At 44.4% G+C, this 17,530-nt stretch overlaps 2 protein-coding genes across 2 annotated transcripts; both read left to right on the forward strand.

Annotated features, from left to right (window-relative positions):
* Positions 1 to 7,622: 7,622 nt before the first annotated feature.
* LOC143859691 (uncharacterized) lies at positions 7,623 to 8,021 on the forward strand. Its single transcript, XM_077370342.1, has one exon. It carries the CDS (start codon positions 7,623 to 7,625, stop codon positions 8,019 to 8,021), a length of 399 nt encoding a protein of 132 aa, XP_077226457.1.
* A 276-nt stretch (positions 8,022 to 8,297) lies between these two features.
* Positions 8,298 to 8,945, forward strand: LOC143859692 (uncharacterized). Its single transcript, XM_077370343.1, has one exon. The coding sequence runs from the start codon at positions 8,298 to 8,300 to the stop codon at positions 8,943 to 8,945; it is 648 nt and encodes a 215-aa protein (XP_077226458.1).
* Positions 8,946 to 17,530: the final 8,585 nt, after the last annotated feature.

Raw genomic sequence — 17,530 nt, forward strand, 5'->3', positions numbered from 1 at the left:
AAGAAGATCAACTCAGAAGAGTTCAGAAGTAGAAACATCAGAAAGCCCAACTTTCGTAAAAAGATCATACCCCAGGAAGGCACCTTAAGCTTGGAAGAGCCCCAGATGCAATGGTGGTTGAGCCAATTTCTCAGAAAGATGAACCATTAAAATTCGGAATCTCCTTCCAGTTGTTAAATACTATCCTGGTCAAGAAATGTTTATCTAAACACCTGTCAAGAGGCAAATCCCACTTTTCCATGATTATATCCAAGAGAGCCATTGTTCTAAATTACCAATCTCAAATGTCTTGTTCAAGGTTTCAGTTATCAAAATCCCCAGAAGACAAGACCAGCAGTCTCTTTGAGAAAAATCTTGTTGAAGTTTCATAAAAATGTTCCTAATCCATTCTTGCTAGTAATGGTTCTTCGTTCCAAAGGTTTGCCGTTTCATCATTCGTCAAAGTCCTAGTTTCCAACATCTTTGTCGGGCACGATCCATAATATCCCCGATTTCATTGAGTTCAAAAAAATAAAAAATTCATCAAATCCAATCTTACGTCAAATTCAAGTTCATGGAAAATCTCTAAATTCTTCGAGCCCGTTTGTGAACGGTACCTCTTTTCTCGAGCCCATTTGCAAATGGCCTCGTCTTCTCCTTGAGCCCGTTTGTGAACGGTGCCTCATCTCTCGAGTCCATTTGTGAATGGTTTCGTCTTCTCCTTGAGCCCATTTGTGAACGGTGCCTCATTTTCTGAGTTCATTTATGAATGGTCTCATGTCCTCCTTGAGCCCGTTTGTGGACGGTGCCTCATTTCTCAAAAAATCAAAAATTCATCAAATCCAATCCCCAATTCAAAAAATCCAATCCTACGTCAAATTCAAATTCATAAAAATCTCTAAATTTTTCATTGTTGAATTCATCAATCAAAGCTATCTTGTGTCGTCGAGCCCGTTTGTGAACGGTGCCTCATTTCTCGAGCCCATTTGTGAATGGTCTCGTCTTCTCCTTGAGCCCGTTTGCGGACGGTACCTCATTTCCCAAAAATAAAAATTCATCAAATCCAATCCCCGATTCAAACAAATCCAATCTTACGTCAAATTCAAGTTCATGAAAAATCTCATGTCCTCTTTGAGCCCTTCTGTGAAAGGTGCCTCATTTCTCGAGGCCGTTTGTGAATGGTCTCGTCTTCTCCTTGAGCCCGTTTGCGGACGGTACCTCATTTCCCAAAAATAAAAAATTCATCAAAACCAATCCCCGATTCAAACAAATCCAATCTTACGTCAAATTCAAGTTCATGAAAAATCTCATGCCCTCTTTGAGCCCGTTTGTGAACGGTGCCTCTTTTCTCGAGGCCATTTGGGGATGGTCTCGTCTTCTCCTTGAACCCGTTTGTGAACAGGTTTCTCATTCTCTGAGTCCATTTGTGAATGGTCTCATGTCCTCTTTGAGCCCGTTTGTGAACGGTGCCTCTTTTCTCGAGGCCATTTGTGAATGGTCTCATCTTCTCCTTGAGCCCGTTTGCGGACGGTACCTCATTTTCCAAAAATAAAAAATTTATCAAATCCAAATCCTTAATTAAAAAATAAAAATAAAAATCCATTCCTACGTCAAATTCAAGTTCATAAAAAAATCCCTAAATTCTTCGAGCCCGTTTGTGAACGGTGCCTCATTTCTCGAGTCCATTTGTGAATGGTCTCGTCTTCTCTTCGAACCCGTTTGTGAACAGGTGTCTCATTCTCTGAGTCCATTTGTGAATGGTCTCATCTTCTCCTTGAGCCCGTTTGTGAACGGTGCCTCATTTTCTGAGTCCATTTGTGAATGGTCTCGTGTCCTCTTTGAGCCCGTTTGTGAACGGTGCCTCATTTCTCGAGTCCATTTGTGAATGGTCTTGTCTTCTCCTTGAGCCCGTTTGTGAACGGTGCCTCATTTCTCGAATCCATTTGTGAATGGTCTTGTCTTCTCCTTGAGCCCGTTTGTGAACGGTGCCTCATTTCTCGAATCCATTTGTGAATGGTCTCGTCTTCTCCTTGAGCCCGTTTGTGAACGGTGCCTCATTTCTCGAGTCCATTTGTGAATGGTCTCGTCTTCTCCTTGAGCCTGTTTGTGAATGGTGCCTCATTTCTCGAGTCCATTTGTGAATGGTCTTGTCTTATCCTTGAGCCCGTTTGTGAATGGTGCCTCTTTTCTCGAATCCATTTGTGAATGGTATCGTCCTCCTTGAGCCCGTTTGTGAACGGTGCCTCATTTCTCGAGTCCATTTGTGAATGGTCTTGTCTTCTCCTTGAGCCCGTTTGTGAACGGTGCCTCTTTTCTCGAATCCATTTGTGAATGGTATCTTCCTCCTTGAGCCCGTTTGTGAACGGTGCCTCATTTCTCGAGTCCATTTGTGAATGGTCTTGTCTTCTCCTTGAGCCCGTTTGTGAACGGTGCCTCTTTTCTCGAGTCCATTTGTGAATGGTTTTCTATCCTCCTTGAGGCCGTTTGTGAACGGTGCCTCATTATCCAAGTCCATTTGGGAATGCTTCTTATCCTCGTTGAACCCGCTTGTGAGCGGCGTCTCATCTCCTTCTAAAAACTGTTTGAGAGCGATCTTTGTCCTTTCCCTTCAGAATCCATTCGAAAATGATATCTCATTCTCTAATTGCCCGTTTGTGAACGGCGCCGCATCGAGTTTTTATTATTATTCAAGTTCTAGGGTTTCATCTAAGGTTTTGCATTATGTTAAGGTGCGTTGTATCTAGAGAGTCCTTTGTCGATTAAAACTACGCAAAATGGTTCTGTCATTTTTAACTTTGGTATTCAATGACTACGTCATCTCTACCAAAGAGGGGCATCTGTAGACACCCCATTTTGTTTTTTTTAATCAACAAATAAATTAGTGTGTTAAATCCATGTGAGAACCCCCTCTATCATTGATTTATATGTTTTAGGTCATTAATATCTTGATCTGACTTTACGGATCATCAATCGGGACATAATAAGCTAGGGTCACTTCATAGCCCGGACCCTGATTCCATTCCGAGACCCGATTTCCGTAAATCGTTAGATCAATGGCAGATCATGACCTGGGTCTAACCATCCAAAACCACCTAACCTCTCCTCTCATCCTAACCATTCAAACCTCACCTAACCTCACCTAACCTCTCCTCCCATCATAACCATCCAAACCTCACCTAACCTCACCTAACCTCACCTAACATCACCTAACCTCACCTAACCTTACCTAACCTCACCTAACCTCACCTAACCTTACCTAACCCCACCTAACCCACCTAACCTCTCCTCTCATCCTAACCATCCAAACCTCACCTAACCTCACATAACCTCTCCTCTCATCCTAACCATCCAAACCTCACCTAACCTCACCTAACCTCACCTAACCTTACCTAACCCCACCTAACCTTACCTAACCTCATCCTCTCATCCTAACCATCCAAAACCACCTAACCTCACCTAACCTCCTATCCCATTCTCCTATAAATACCCTCTCATCCCACCATCCAAGAGAAGAAAAAAGAACCCCTCTCTTAGAAAATTCATCCCTCTCCCTCATCTCTTCAAGGGTTCGGCCATCCTTGCCGGATCGGGTGATTTTATACGTTGGGTGATATATATCAAAAGCAGTCATTATCAAGCAAGGAATCATCTTCAAGGAATTAACATCAAAGAAAAATCAAACACAAAGTGGGTTTCCAAAGAGGTAGGCATTTATTTCAATTCTATGTAGGGTCTGTTTTCATGCATATCTTTTACTTTAAAAGAAAAACCATGTTAGGAAGCATGTAGGGTCCGTTTTCCCCCTGGTTAGCCTCTGGTTAGACCCTGGTTGCACCCAGGTTCGCTGCTGGTTGCACCCAGGTTCGATGCTGGTTGCACCCTGGTTCCCTACTGATTCGCACCCTGGTTCCCCTGCTGGTTGCACCCTGGTTCCCTACTGGTTGCACCCTGGTTCCCTGCTGGTTGCACCCTGGTTCCCTACTGGTTCGCACCCTGGTTCGATATTGGTTCGCACCCTGGTTCCCTGCTGGTTCGCACTCTGGTTAGACCCTGGTTGCACCCAGGTTCGCTGCTGGTTGCACCCAGGTTCCCTCCTGGTTGCACCCTGGTTCCCCTGCTGGTTCGCACCCTGGTTCCCTGCTGGTTCGCACCCAGGTTCGCTGCTGGTTGCACCCAGGTTCCCTGCTGGTTGCACCCTGGTTCCCCTGCTGGTTCGCACCCTGGTTCCCTGCTGGTTCGCACCCTGGTGCACCCTGGTCCGCACCCTGGTTTGTACCCTGCTTCCTCCTAGTTAGACCATGGCTAGTCTCGGGTTTGCTCCTAACTTAGACCCGACTCACTTGACCCTAACCATTAACCCAATCCAACCAAGTAATATCCCAACACAATCCGAGTCGCATGTCTGAATCCATTTGGCCGAATCTCATAAGCCCGCCCACTTTGAATTCCGAAAATTCAAACCCTTGATGATTCCTATATGCTCAATTCTTTGATGCAAATTCCCAATTCCAAAATCCCATTGCTAGATCAATGTTTCTGAATCTCAAGTCCAATGCTCAAATGCAAACCCGATTCCAGATACAAATACCAATTCTGTCTTCCAAAATCCAAGCAACCTCGCCTGTGGAACTACGTGTGGCTTGATCCCCATCACGGGGTACGTAGGCAATTTGGCACTCCCAAGTTCAGTCGCACCTTTCTCTATCTTTCCCATTCCCTCACACTATTCATCATCTCGATTCATCTCGTGTCTCTCGGAACCATTGGATTATGGTTTCCGTCGTAAGAACCCTTAGAGCCCAATTTAGGAACAATGGTGTCGGGTCGTGTCGTGTCCTAAGTTTTAGGGAGTCTTAGGTTTTAGGGAGTCCTAGAGTTAGGAGTCCAGCCTCATCACGGACGTTTGCTTTGTATAGCAACCGTGCCATAGGTCTAGTTACACTAGTCACCCAATCTTTCCCTAGGACAAGCCTAGTAAACTAGGATGTAGGCAAACCTGCATTAGTCTAAGGGACCATTTGCATTTAGATGAGAATCATATAGCATCTTAGATGAAATCCTAAGATAATAAAATCCTCAACTTGAATTAAATAACTTCTCCTAAAACTGTTGAAACAGTCAATCCCGTCTAGGTCGGTGTCCTAGTTGAGTTAGGCATAAGTAGCTTAGCTTAGGTGCACCGAACTACGTCGACTCTGATCCCAGTGAGGCTTGGGTACGTAGGCAGCTTGGATGTCTGATGGCATACCACCCGCGAGTCGGCACCACAAACAAATTGTGGTGTTTTGTATATTAATTTTCTTGTAAATGCTTAATCAAATCACTTAGGATTTTCCATGAAATTAGAATTCTAGGAGAACTTTCACTTAGATTGAATCCAGACAAATTAATAAATCAAGATACACATCTAGGATTCACATTGAAATTAGATCATAGGATGCATGCCACTTAGTTCGCACATTAACATAGAGTTGAATGAGCCATTTAAAATAAATTTAAAAGAGTTAGCTTTTGGAATCGAAGACCGATTATCGGGCAGGAATGGTGCATGTGGCGGATAACTCCCCATACCTTCCATTCTCGTAACCAGGTAGCGAGTCTAGATTTCTGGTTAATTACGGGTCCTAGATCCCACATCTAGGTGGCGACTCTGTCAGTCTCTTTCGTGTGGAATTCGGATTGCCATAGTGATCCCAAGTTCACAGGAAAGATTAATTCAAATCAACATTAAAAGGCACACGCCAATCGCGTGGGTACGAGAGACCAAGAGAGAGAGCGCGGCGGCTCGCGCCCCACCCCTCTCGCGGGATCGGGTCTCACACCTAAGCATGCATGTCCCGGGCATGAGCAAAAAAAAAAAGAAAACATCCAAGTCATAACTCATCACATCTAGGAAAGCAGTAACAAACGCATGCACAACTACAGCTAAGCAGTATATAGCAGATATGATCTGATAAGCTGGAAAACAGTAAGTAATAAAAGAGCTACAGCTAAGCAATATAATCAAGAGGTAATAAACTGGAAAGCAGTAAAGAGCTACAGCTAAGCGTGTGAATGAACAGTAAATGAAGCAATAAAAGGAATAAAATACACTACAACTAAGTGTGTGTAAACATGTGTGAGTGTGTAAAGAATAAGGATAATCAGAAGAAAGAAGTAAACACACTAGCATCATCCTATGCAGGAAATAATGATAACCACAAATACAAACCCTAAAACACTAACAACAAACCCTAAGACTCTAATTGCCTTTCGGGCCCGAATCTTTGGATGGTCTGATGTTCGTCCAAAGCTGCCTACGTATCCCCGCCTCTATGAGAATCAAGGCCACGTAGTTCTTGCGTTTATTCTAAACTACAATGCCTAACTCCTCTAGGACTGCTATCGTAGACTTCACTAGTTTTTTAGCTCAAGATATGAAGTAAATCTAGGGTTTCATGATGATCTCAGGATTTGAGATTGAGATCAGAAAAACTAAGAACACTATAAGGTTTGTATATATAAAAGTTTCATTGGAGGACGAAGAAGAGAGGTCGGCCGGAGTATTGCCGGAGCTTGGCCGGAATCTAGACCGGAGAAAATAAAGGCTAGGTTAGGGTTTATACAAAAAAGAAATTCGGATATTGTCTAACAAGAACTTGTGCAAAGACTATTCACAGGGAAGAAGAAGGTTTGATGATCGGAACTTGAGTAGAGCTCGCCGGATCTTGACCGGAGTAGTGCCGGAATCTCATTGGAGAAGAAAGAATAGTAGGGTATGGAAAATTGCCCCCTTTTCTCTCTGCTAGGGTTTTTGAGAAATGTAAAATGAGATCTCCTAAATGAGAGGATTCAACCTCTTTAGATAGCCCTAGAGCGTGGTGGCAATGGGAGTTCCTCCCTCTCTTTCTCAATTTCTCCCTCTACTCTCAAATCTCTGTTGAGAAAACTCTCCCCCCTCACGCCCTAACTTGATGGGATTAAAATAAAGGGAAATGATATTTCGACCCCCTTTTTTCTTTCAAGGACAGCCCGCTCATGTGTATTTATAACCACTTTTCCTTATAAAAGAGTGGCTCAGGTAAGAAAATGGGGTGGCATTTAAATGTTACTTTTGCCCATGGGGTTGATATTGACACACCATTGCTTAGATATTCCACCTCACTACTGCTTGAAATGAAGGGAACTGATATTGACACCACTTTGATTTGATATTAGTACACACCCTGCCTTGTCTTTTCTTCATCTTTAACTCTTCTTGTGCACAAATAGGGTTGATATCCGCACACCCATACCTTGATTGTTGCATCACTTTGCTTCATTTTTCTCTTCAATTGGCCTATTGACTGATGTTGGCACTCCTTTACTTCAATAATACATTCCCCTTTGCATAGCCTTGATGACAGCACAAACTTGGCTTGTCTTTTCCTCTGAATTTTGTCCATTCCGAGCTAAGATTTACAGGCAATACCCTTACGACAATGACAATTTTCAAGAGATCGGGAATCACTAAAGGGCAAGGTAAATTGATAAAACCTTGGGGCTCCTCTAACATTTGGATTTGGTTTTGGGACTTTATTCAGCTTTGAAATCTTTTTTTTAGGGTTCCGTCAAAATGGGGTGTCTACCGAGTGTTACATGCACCAACACCCAGAGGGTTCAAAATGCCACCAATCCCACAGTACGATGGAACCACGGATCCCGTGGATCATTTAGAGACATTCAGAACTATGATGCTCCTTCATGGTGCCTTTGATGGATTCCTGTGCAGGGCCTTCCCAACCACTCTATCTGCAGTTGCAAGAGATTGGTACTCACGCCTCAAACCGAACTCCATCGACAATTTTGAAGAGTTTGGGGATGATCTGGCCCAACATTTCATGAGTAGTCAACGGCCACGGAAAACAGCGGCATCCCTAATGGCTTTAAGACAAGAGGACGATGAATCCTTGAAAGCGTTTGTGAGCCGATTCAACAAAGAGGCTCTTCAAGTTCTAAACTTAGGTCCTTCTGCTGCTATGAATGCTCTTCTTCCAGCTACCAAGTCCAATGAATTCCGGTGATCAGTTGCCCGCCGAAATCCCCACTCCTTGGCAGATCTCATGGTCGGAGCTGAAGAGTACATATCCGTGGAGGAGAGACTAGCTGCCCTAGATTCAGGCCAGAGGAGAACTTCGGAAGAAGAAAAGAACCCTACGAAGCAATGTAGGCATGATAAACCTCCAAGAAGGGAAAGAAGCCCTCAGAGGAGAGAAGAGAACTACACACCTCTCAATATGTCCAAGACTCACATATTGGCCACGATCAAAGAAGAAGATCTCGTTAAATGACCAACCAAAATGCTTTCCAAAGGAAACAAGAGGGATAAGTCCAAGTACTGTCGATTCCATAAGGACCATGGGCATGACACCGATGAGTGCAAACATCTTAAAGACGAAATCGAACTGCTGATCCAAAGGGAATACCTCAAGAAATATGTCAAGGATGATAGTGACAGAAGAGAACACCGGGAAAGGAGTCGCCAGAGCAGGAGGAGTCCTCGACGACCTCAGCCATCCCCAACATGTCACGAATCTCCTGCCCCTTTAAGCCCACGCTCAGAAATGCAACAATCCCAACCTACTGGAGTCATAAATACGATCATGGGTGGGCCGGCGGCCGAAGGGACCTCATCCGCTGCTCGCAAAGCCTATGCCCGACAAGTCAACGCCATCCATACCTGCAACAAGAAGCTGAAAGTGAAAAACGAAATCCCATTCTCAGATGCAGATATGGAAAACTTGATACTTCCCCACGACGACGCTTTGGTGATAACCATGCTTGTTGCCAATTGGGAGTTGAAAAAGATCATCGTGGACAATGGAAGCTCTGTAGACATCCTCTATTATCACACATTTAAAGAGATGATGATAGGGGATGACTGCTTGAAGCCGGCGAACTCGGATCTGGTTGGATTTTTGGGAAAAGTAGTCAAGGTCGAAGGATAGATCGAACTGCCTGTCCTTGTGGGAGAACCTCCTCATCAGGCCTTTGCGATGATCAATTTCCTGGTAGTGAGGGCCTCCTCGGCCTATAACGCTATCTTGGGAAGACCGGGACAAAACCTCCATTGTGCCATCGCATAAGCTTCTCATCAGAAAATGAAGTTCATAATGCCAAGCGGTGTGGGGGAAGTTAAAGGAGATCAACCGCAATCAAGAGAGTGCTATGCTACAGCACTCAAAGGGAAGAACGCGTTTGAAACCTTACCTATCGAGCTGCTCGACTTAAGGGATGAGACTCAGGTCACGATCAACCAACCAGCTGAAGACCCCATCTCCATCCCGTTGTATGAAGATAACGAAGAGAAGCTGGTCAGAATCGATTCATCTCTAGGTGATAATATTCGTGAAGAGCTCATTCAATTTTTGAGAAAGAATGTGGATGTATTTGCATGGACACCCGCTGATATGCCCGGGATAGACCTTGAGGTCAGCGTTCACAAACTCAACGTGGATCCCACATACAAACCAATAAAACATAAGAGAAGACATTTCGCCCCGGAGAGACAGTGCGCGATCAGAGAAGAGGTCGAAAAGTTGTTAAAGGCTGATTTCATCCGAGAAATTAAGTACCCTGATTGGCTAGCAAATGTCGTGATGGTAAAAAAAAGCCAACGGGAAGTGCAGGATCTGCATAGACTTCACTGATCTGAATTAAGCCTGCTCGAAGGACAGTTATCCATTACCTAAGATTGACCAACTAATAGACGCCACCTCAAGTCATGAACTATTAAGCTTTATGGATGCCTTTTCCGAATATAATCAAATTCGTATGTACAAGGCAGACATCCCTAAGACCTCATTTATAACGGACCAGGGAGTGTATTGCTACTGTGTAATTCCCTTTGGTCTAGAGAATGCTGGGGCAACATACCAGAGACTCGTCAACAAGCTTTTCAGGGAACAGATTGGGCGCAACATGGAAGTCTACGTGGATGATATGTTAGTGAAGAGCAAAGAATCCTCGGATCATATATCTGACTTGGAGGAAACATTTCAGGTCTTGAGAAATCATAGCATGAAACTCAATCCTACCAAGTGCATTTTCGACGTCGCGGCGGGAAAATTCTTGGGATTTATGGTTAGCCAAAGGAGGATAGAGGACAACTCAGAAAAGATCCGGGCAGTGGTGGATTTGAATCCACCAACCACCATAAGGGAAATACAGAGGCTTAATGGAATGGTAGCCGCACTAGGACGTTTCATCTCGAAATCAGTAGAAAGATGCATCCCCTTTTTTAACGCGATCAAGGGAATCAAGACGGCCACTTGGACACAGGAATGTCAGAAAGCGTTTGAAGAACTAAAGCACTACTTGGCTTCCCCGCCGGTGCTGACCAAACCTAAGCCCGGGGAGGAATTAGTGTTGTACCTGTCGGTGAGTCAAGTAGCGTTGGCGGCTGTGTTGATTCGAGAAGAACATAACCAACAAAAACCCATATATTACGTCAGCAAGGTTCTACATGAGGCTGAAACCAGATATCAAAGGGTTGAAAAGTTGGAATATGCTCTCATCAAGGCGTCCAGAAAATTGAGGCCATATTTTCAAGCACACACAATTAAAGTCATGACTGATCAACCGCTTAGACAAATCTTACATAAACTAGACACCTCGGACGACTTGTGAGATGAGCAGTAGAACTCAGCGAGTTCAATATTCGATACCTGCTAAGGCCAGCAATAAAAGCCCAAGTACTGACGGATTTCATTATTGAATGCACAGTGCCTACTTCCGAAGCGGAAGCAAATCAACCTCCGGGTGAGGAAGTCGGAAATACACCATGGGGGGTAGAGTCATGAAGAAATGATCCAAGCTCCGGGTGGAGATGGCAAAACTGCACCTGGAAGACAAGCCGAAGAGGGAGCAAATCAACCCCCAGATGAAAAAGTTGAAGGGACACCCGGGGGACAAGTTCATGAAAGAACAATTCAACTCCCAGGTGCAGATGCCACGAATGCACCTAGAGAAAATGCACAAGCACACCTGAATGAGAAGGAATTGAAAGAAATCGAGAAGCTTGATCCACTGGAAGAAGAACCACTCTGGGAATTATATGTAGACGGATCCTCAAACTCTTTAGGAAGTAGAGCGGGCCTAATTCTCACAGGACTTGAGAACTTCGTCATGGACTACGAAGTAAGGTTTGGCTTTCACGCATCTAATAATGAAGCAGATTACGTAGCCCTCATAGCCGGAATGAACTTGGCAATCCAAACTTGTGCCCAAAGACTGAGAGCTTATAGTGATTCTCAACTGGTTGTCAACCAGACACAAGGGACTTACGAAGCACGCGACGAGCGCATGTGCAAATACCTAGCGAAGGTTCGCCAACTCTCTGACAAGTTCAAAAGCTTCAAGATCACCCGAGTCCCAAGGACGGAGAACGGAAAGGCAGATGCACTCTCTAGGCTAGCCGCCTCTAGATACACTGCCTTAGGAAATATATATATGAAATTTCTTAGAAAATCTAGTATTGAGAACAAAGTCATTGAAGTGATGCAAATCGATCATGAGCCGTGCTGGATGGACGAGATCATTGATTACATGCATAACGGGAAACTCCCCGAAGGAAAGAAAGAAGCACGGTAGGTGATTCAGAGATCTGTCAGATTCTCCCTCGATGGAGGAAACTTGTATAAAATTGCATACACCCTCTCTTATCTGAAATGCCTCTGGTCCACCGATGCCTCGTACGTCTTGTAAGAAATGCATGAAGGAATTTGTGGCTGTGGGACCCGATCCCGCGTAAGGGGCGCGGCACGTGACCCGCCTCTCTTAGTCTCTCTTACCCACGCGAATGGCGTGTGCCATTTTTTATTATTGATTTTATTCATCTTTTTCATGAACTTGGGATCACTAAAGCAATCCGAATTTCACGCAAAAGAAACTGACAGAGTCGCCACCTAGATGAGAGATCTAGGACTCATAATTGACCAGAAATCTAGATTCGTTACCTGATTACGAGAATGGAAGGTATGGGGAGTTACCACCGCATGCATCATTCTTGCTCGATAATCTGGTTTTCAATTTCAAAAGTTAACTCTTTTGAATTTCTTTTAAATGGCTCATTTAACTCTATATTAATGTGTGAACTATATCACATGCATCCTAAGATCTAATTTCAATACATTTCCTAATGTGTATCTTGATATTCTTAATTTGTTTGGATTCAATCTATGGGAAAAAGTCCTAAGTGATTTAATCAATTTTAATTTAAGGTTTTAAATGATGAAATAAAAAAAACTACCCTAAAAAACCTACTGATTGTTGTGGACCCCGATCCCGAGGATGAATGGGCGAGGGACACGAGGTCCCCCGTCGATCCTCCAAGATCTCCACAATGTGAAGGAGAGCTCTACCAAGGAACTCTCGAAATGGTGCCACTCACAGCATGGGTGGCGATATAAGTGAGATACCTCTCGATTCCAGGACTAGCCCGGAACCCAGATGTACCTATAACAAAGAAGAGTCGCCATCCAGGGAAGTAGGCCCTGGATCCCATGAAATGCTATGTTGCAACGGATAACCAGAGATACAAAAGTCCGTGCCTGATGACGAATGGGGAAGGTATTAAGCGCCCCCAATTCGCCCAAGTGCAAGCACCTGGTCTCTTATGCCCTTTTTAATTAATTTTGAAGAGTTTTGGGCTAAAATCATGTAAAATGGGAACGAGTATCCCCGAGAAAACGTCTATCTAAGCATGCATGACCCGGGGATGGGCAAAAGAAGATAAACATCGAAATTCTAACTCATCGCATCTAGTCCTAACTCATCACATCTAGGAAAGCAGTAACATCCGCATGCACAGCTACAGCTAAGCAAGCAATATCAGATATGGTAAGCAGAAAAGCAGTAAACATCTACAGCTAAGCATGTGAAACTAAACGCACAAGGAATAAGCAAGCTGAAAGTAAACACACAAGGAATCAAAGACAAACACACGATAAGCTAAAAGATGCGACGAAATAAAGGAATCAGAAAATAGACGGTATGCGCAGGCCCCAAAATGCCAGGGAAAATAAAAGGGAACGTACGATAGGCTCAGGGAGCGACTCTAATGAATCAAGCTCAGCGATCCTGATCCGCTAAAGATCGGATAAGTCTCACGATCGTCATAGCCTATCGCTGGGCTCAGCGAGGACAATCCCTGTGAAGGGACCACGCTACGTCATCGCCTGTCCCAAAACTCGATAAAACGTCGGAAAACCGATGAAAACCGGAAAACCACGATCGAGATCGGAAATGGAATGAAAAAGGAGACTCCGAGTGACCTGGAGATCATCATCCTTGCCCATTTTTGTTTTTTTTTTTGAAATGTTTGAAAATATTTGAAAATGTTTATTAAAAGGTTTGACTGGACTTGGGTGGACCCAAGCTACCTACGTACCCTGTGAAAAGGGATCAAGCCAACGTAGTTCGAACCAGCTTTTCGAAAAACGCTTTGAGTGTTTTTTATGTTTTTTGGATTTTTGTTATTTGATTTTTATGTATTTTTATCCCTTTTGATCGAATGGGGGTTTTGGCTCAAGAGGTTGCCGTCCGTCATCGCCTAAACCCGATGGAAACTCCGAAAATCGATGAAAATCTCGAAAACCGAATGAAATCCCGAAACGCAGGAACTCGAAGGAGAAAACGGAACGGAAGGAGCCCCAAAATGAAAGAAAATCCCAAACTCTAAGGAAAGTCGAAAGCGAGGCAAAGGAAGAGTATTACCTGTTTGGAGGGAAATTGCCAATGCAGAGGATTCCTTGGAACTTTAGTGTCGGCACCGGAAATGGTGGCCGAGCATCTCCCGGATCGTGACGGTGCCGGATCTAAGCGAGAATTGTCGAAGTTTCTGATCCGATGGCAAGGTTGATGAATCGATTGCTGGAATTTTCAAGGATTGTTGGAATGAATGGCGAGGCGGCTTCGATGGTACAGTTGAAATAGAGAGTTAAATCTGATGGGGAGATGAAGCCTCGGTGGATGAAACGGGGTTGATCGGAGAGTGTCCAGAAAGTGGAGCTCGAGCTCCCCTTCGGAAAATGCTTTTTTTTTATTATTATATATATATATATATATATATATTTTTATATATAAAAACAACGAGCCCCTCTTCTCTCCCTTTCTCTCTTTCTCTGTTTTTCCCCTTCTTTTTTTTTTGAAAATGGGAGGTAGCGGTGGTGAAGGGGAAGATCGGCCGGCAGGAGGTGGCACGGCGGCTGGTGGTGGCGCGGTGAAGCTCGAGTTCCCTCCCTCTCTCTGTTTTTCTGTCTCTCTCTCTCTCTCTCTCTCTCTCTTCTTTTCTTTTTAGATGAAATGGAAAAGGGGTTTAAGGGTGGCTGCTACTGGGAGAAAATCCAAGTGGGTTTGGTGGGGGAGACGAAGGTAGAAGATGAAGAAAAGGGTAGATGTGGTTGCTGATGGTGGTGGTTCTGATGGTGTTAATGGTTGAAATGGAAGAGGGTTTGAAGGTTATAGACTTGGGTTTTCGAAGTGGGTTTGGGGTGGAGGTGGGTTGCGATTTTGGAGGTGGGGATTGGAGGAGATGAAGGTAAGAGAGGGTTTTCGAATGGGTGGTGGTGGTGGTGGTTCGGTGGAGGTGAGTGGGGGTGTGGGTTTTCGGATCTGCAGAGGTGATGGAACGGGGAAGGTGGATTTGGGTTTCGGTTTTTTTGAGGTATAGACAAAGGGTTTTCGGTTTTGGGGTTGAGGGTGGTGGAGGTGAAGAATGGGAGGGGATTTTCGAAGGGTGGTGTTAGGGTGAAAATGGGTTTTGGGTTTCGGGTTGGAGGTTGAGGGTGGTGGCTGGTGGTGGTGCGGCGGCTATGGAGGTGGAAGATGGGTTTTGGGTTTCGGGTTTGAGGTTGAGGATGGTGGCTGGAGGTGGTGGATGTCTGTGGTGGAGAAGGGTGATGGTGGGTTTGATGGGTTTTGGGTAGGGAAATGGTGTTGGCGGAGGTGGTGGATGTTGGTGGTTAGTGGAGGTGGGTGTAAGAGAGGGTGGAGATGGGTTCGGCTGGCAGTGGTGGTGAAGAGGAGGGGTTTTAATGGAGGTGGCGGCTCGGTGGTGGTGAGGATGGTGGTGGTGCCGACGGGGAGGGATGGTGGAGGCAGTGGTGGTGGCTGTCGAAATGGAAGTGGCTGAGGATGATGGTTGAGAGAAGAAGGGGGTGACTACTGCTACAAGAAGGGGACGGAACTCCGGTGGAGTTGACGGGGAAGATGACCGGAAGTCCTCCCTTTTTTCCTTTTTTCTTTTTTTTTTCTCTTTGCCTCTCTCTCTCTTTTGCAGAAAAAAATCGAGCCTCCCCCTTCTCCACGATTTTGATTTTTGCTTAAATAGCTAATGTTTATTGTTTGCAAAGGAAGCAACACCCATTTTATCAAAATACCCCTAGGACAAGGTGATTTTACAACCTCCTACCATTAGCCCTACTTGCCTTTTCTTCATATCAATGGGCACCCCCACTTGATTGTTTCACTCCCCTCTTTTAAAAGGGGAAAATATATACGCCTCCCCTTTTCTTCGGACAGCCCTCTTTAGCATATTTTCTAGTTATAGGGGGGGCCACTACAAAAAACTCAAGGGTATTGTGCAAATTTTGCAAATTCCGGAAAAACAATGCAGGGGAAAGCTGGGGTAATTGACCAGAGGATATCAGTGGGATTTCGGGATCACTTGGGCTTCCAGAATATTTTGAAAATTAATTTTCGAATGAGCAATTTCGGATTTTCATGTTCTTTTGCCATTGGTCCTCAAATTTTAGAAACTTCGGGGCTCAGCTTTCAGGGCACTTCGGGAATCGGTTTCAGGAACTTGAAAGTTTGATTTTGGGGACTCGGGGTTCGATTTCAGGACTCAGGCTTCGGGAATTTTACCTAATTCCGAAAATTTATTCGACTTTGGGAAATTGGGGGAAATTGGGAAGTCAGTAAAATATCAAGGAGAGGTCGAGCTAGCATCATCCACACTTGAGAAATTCGCATAGAGGGGTGCCAATACCAAAACTCAGGGGTATTTTGTAACTCTTTCAAATTTTTGCGAAAATGAGATAGAGGATCAGGGCAATTTGAACGGGGATGCCAATGGGGTTCAGAGATCATCCAGGCCTTCAAACGATTTCCAAAATATATGGGAATGGGCATTTTTAGGATTTCCGGGTTCGATTTTTCGAAAATTTTGAGATTCGGTTCCGAGATCTCGACTCAACTTCGGGATTGGGATTTTATTCGATTTCAATAATTTATTCGATTTTGGGGAAAATGGTCCGGTCAAAATGGGGTGTCTACAGATGCCCCTCTTTGGCAGAGGGCGCTTGTCGCACGAATGCCAAAGCTGAAGAGACAACACATTTTGATCGGCCCAAAATTTCAAATGAAAAGATACAAAAGGGATTGGATTTTTTTATTGAATGGCAATTTGGACTTTGAACAATCAGGCGGAACCCACACGCACTGGAAATGAGGTTGGGATAATCAGGCGGAACCTTCACGCCTTGAAAATAGAATTTTTAGTTAGGCGGGACCTTCGCGCGCTAACGGGAGATTCGGTTAGGTGGAACCTTCACACGCTAACCACAGGGAAGCTTTGTTATGCGGAACCCTCACGCAGTAACAAGCAATGAAAATTATTATGTGGAACCCTCACACAGTAACAAAAGGTGGAATTTTAATTAGGCGGAACCCTCACGCACTAATCAAAGGGGAAAGCGTTGTTATGCGGACCCTCACGCAGTAACAAGCGACGGAAATTTGTTATGTGGAACCCTCACACAGTAACAAAAGGTGGAATTTTAATTAGGCGGAACCCTCACGCACTAATCAAAGGGGAAAGCGTTGTTATGCGGACCCTCACGCAGTAACAAGCGACGGAAATTTGTTATGTGGAACCCTCACACAGTAACAAAAGGGAAAGCGTTGTTATGCGGACCCTCACGCAGTAACAAGCGACGAAAATTTGTTATGTGGAACCCTCACACAGTAACAAAAGGTGGAATTTTAATTAGGCGGAACCCTCACGCACTAATCAAAGGGGAAAGCGTTGTTATGCGGACCCTCACGCAGTAACAAACGACGGAAATTTGTTATATGGAACCCTCACACAGTAACAAAAGGTGGAATTTTAATTAGGCGGAACCCTCACGCACTAATCAAAGGGGAAAGCGTTGTTATGCGGACCCTCACGCAGTAACAAGCGACGGAAATTTGTTATGTGGAACCCTCACACAGTAACAAAAGGGAAAGCGTTGTTATGCGGAACCCTCACGCAGTAACAAGCAACGGAAATTTGGACGAGTAAAACTCTTATGAAAAGATTGATACTCTCCTGCCTTTGATTGAGTGATTGATTTGAATTGATTGATTTGGATAGATGGATTTGGATTGATTTCTTTGGAGATTACTTTGTCTCTCCAAAGAAGCGGGAACTCTTTTTTTTTTTTTTTTTTTATACTTGATTCAGATTGATCATTTTAAGAATTGCTTTGTCTCTTGCCGAGAAAACGGGAGTGCGAATTCCTTGCTGAGGACCGGACTCACATGATTT

This window comes from Tasmannia lanceolata, unplaced genomic scaffold (assembly GCF_043159265.1).
Source record: "Tasmannia lanceolata isolate RefF3 unplaced genomic scaffold, GAP_Taslan_0.1 ptg000036l, whole genome shotgun sequence".
NCBI lineage: Eukaryota > Viridiplantae > Streptophyta > Magnoliopsida > Canellales > Winteraceae > Tasmannia > Tasmannia lanceolata.

Excerpts from the sequence above, each read along its gene's own strand:
- LOC143859692 (XM_077370343.1), top strand. The coding sequence starts at position 8,298 with ATGCTTTCCAAAGGAAACAAGAGGGATAAGTCCAAGTACTGTCGATTC.
- LOC143859691 (XM_077370342.1), top strand. The coding sequence starts at position 7,623 with ATGCCACCAATCCCACAGTACGATGGAACCACGGATCCCGTGGATCAT.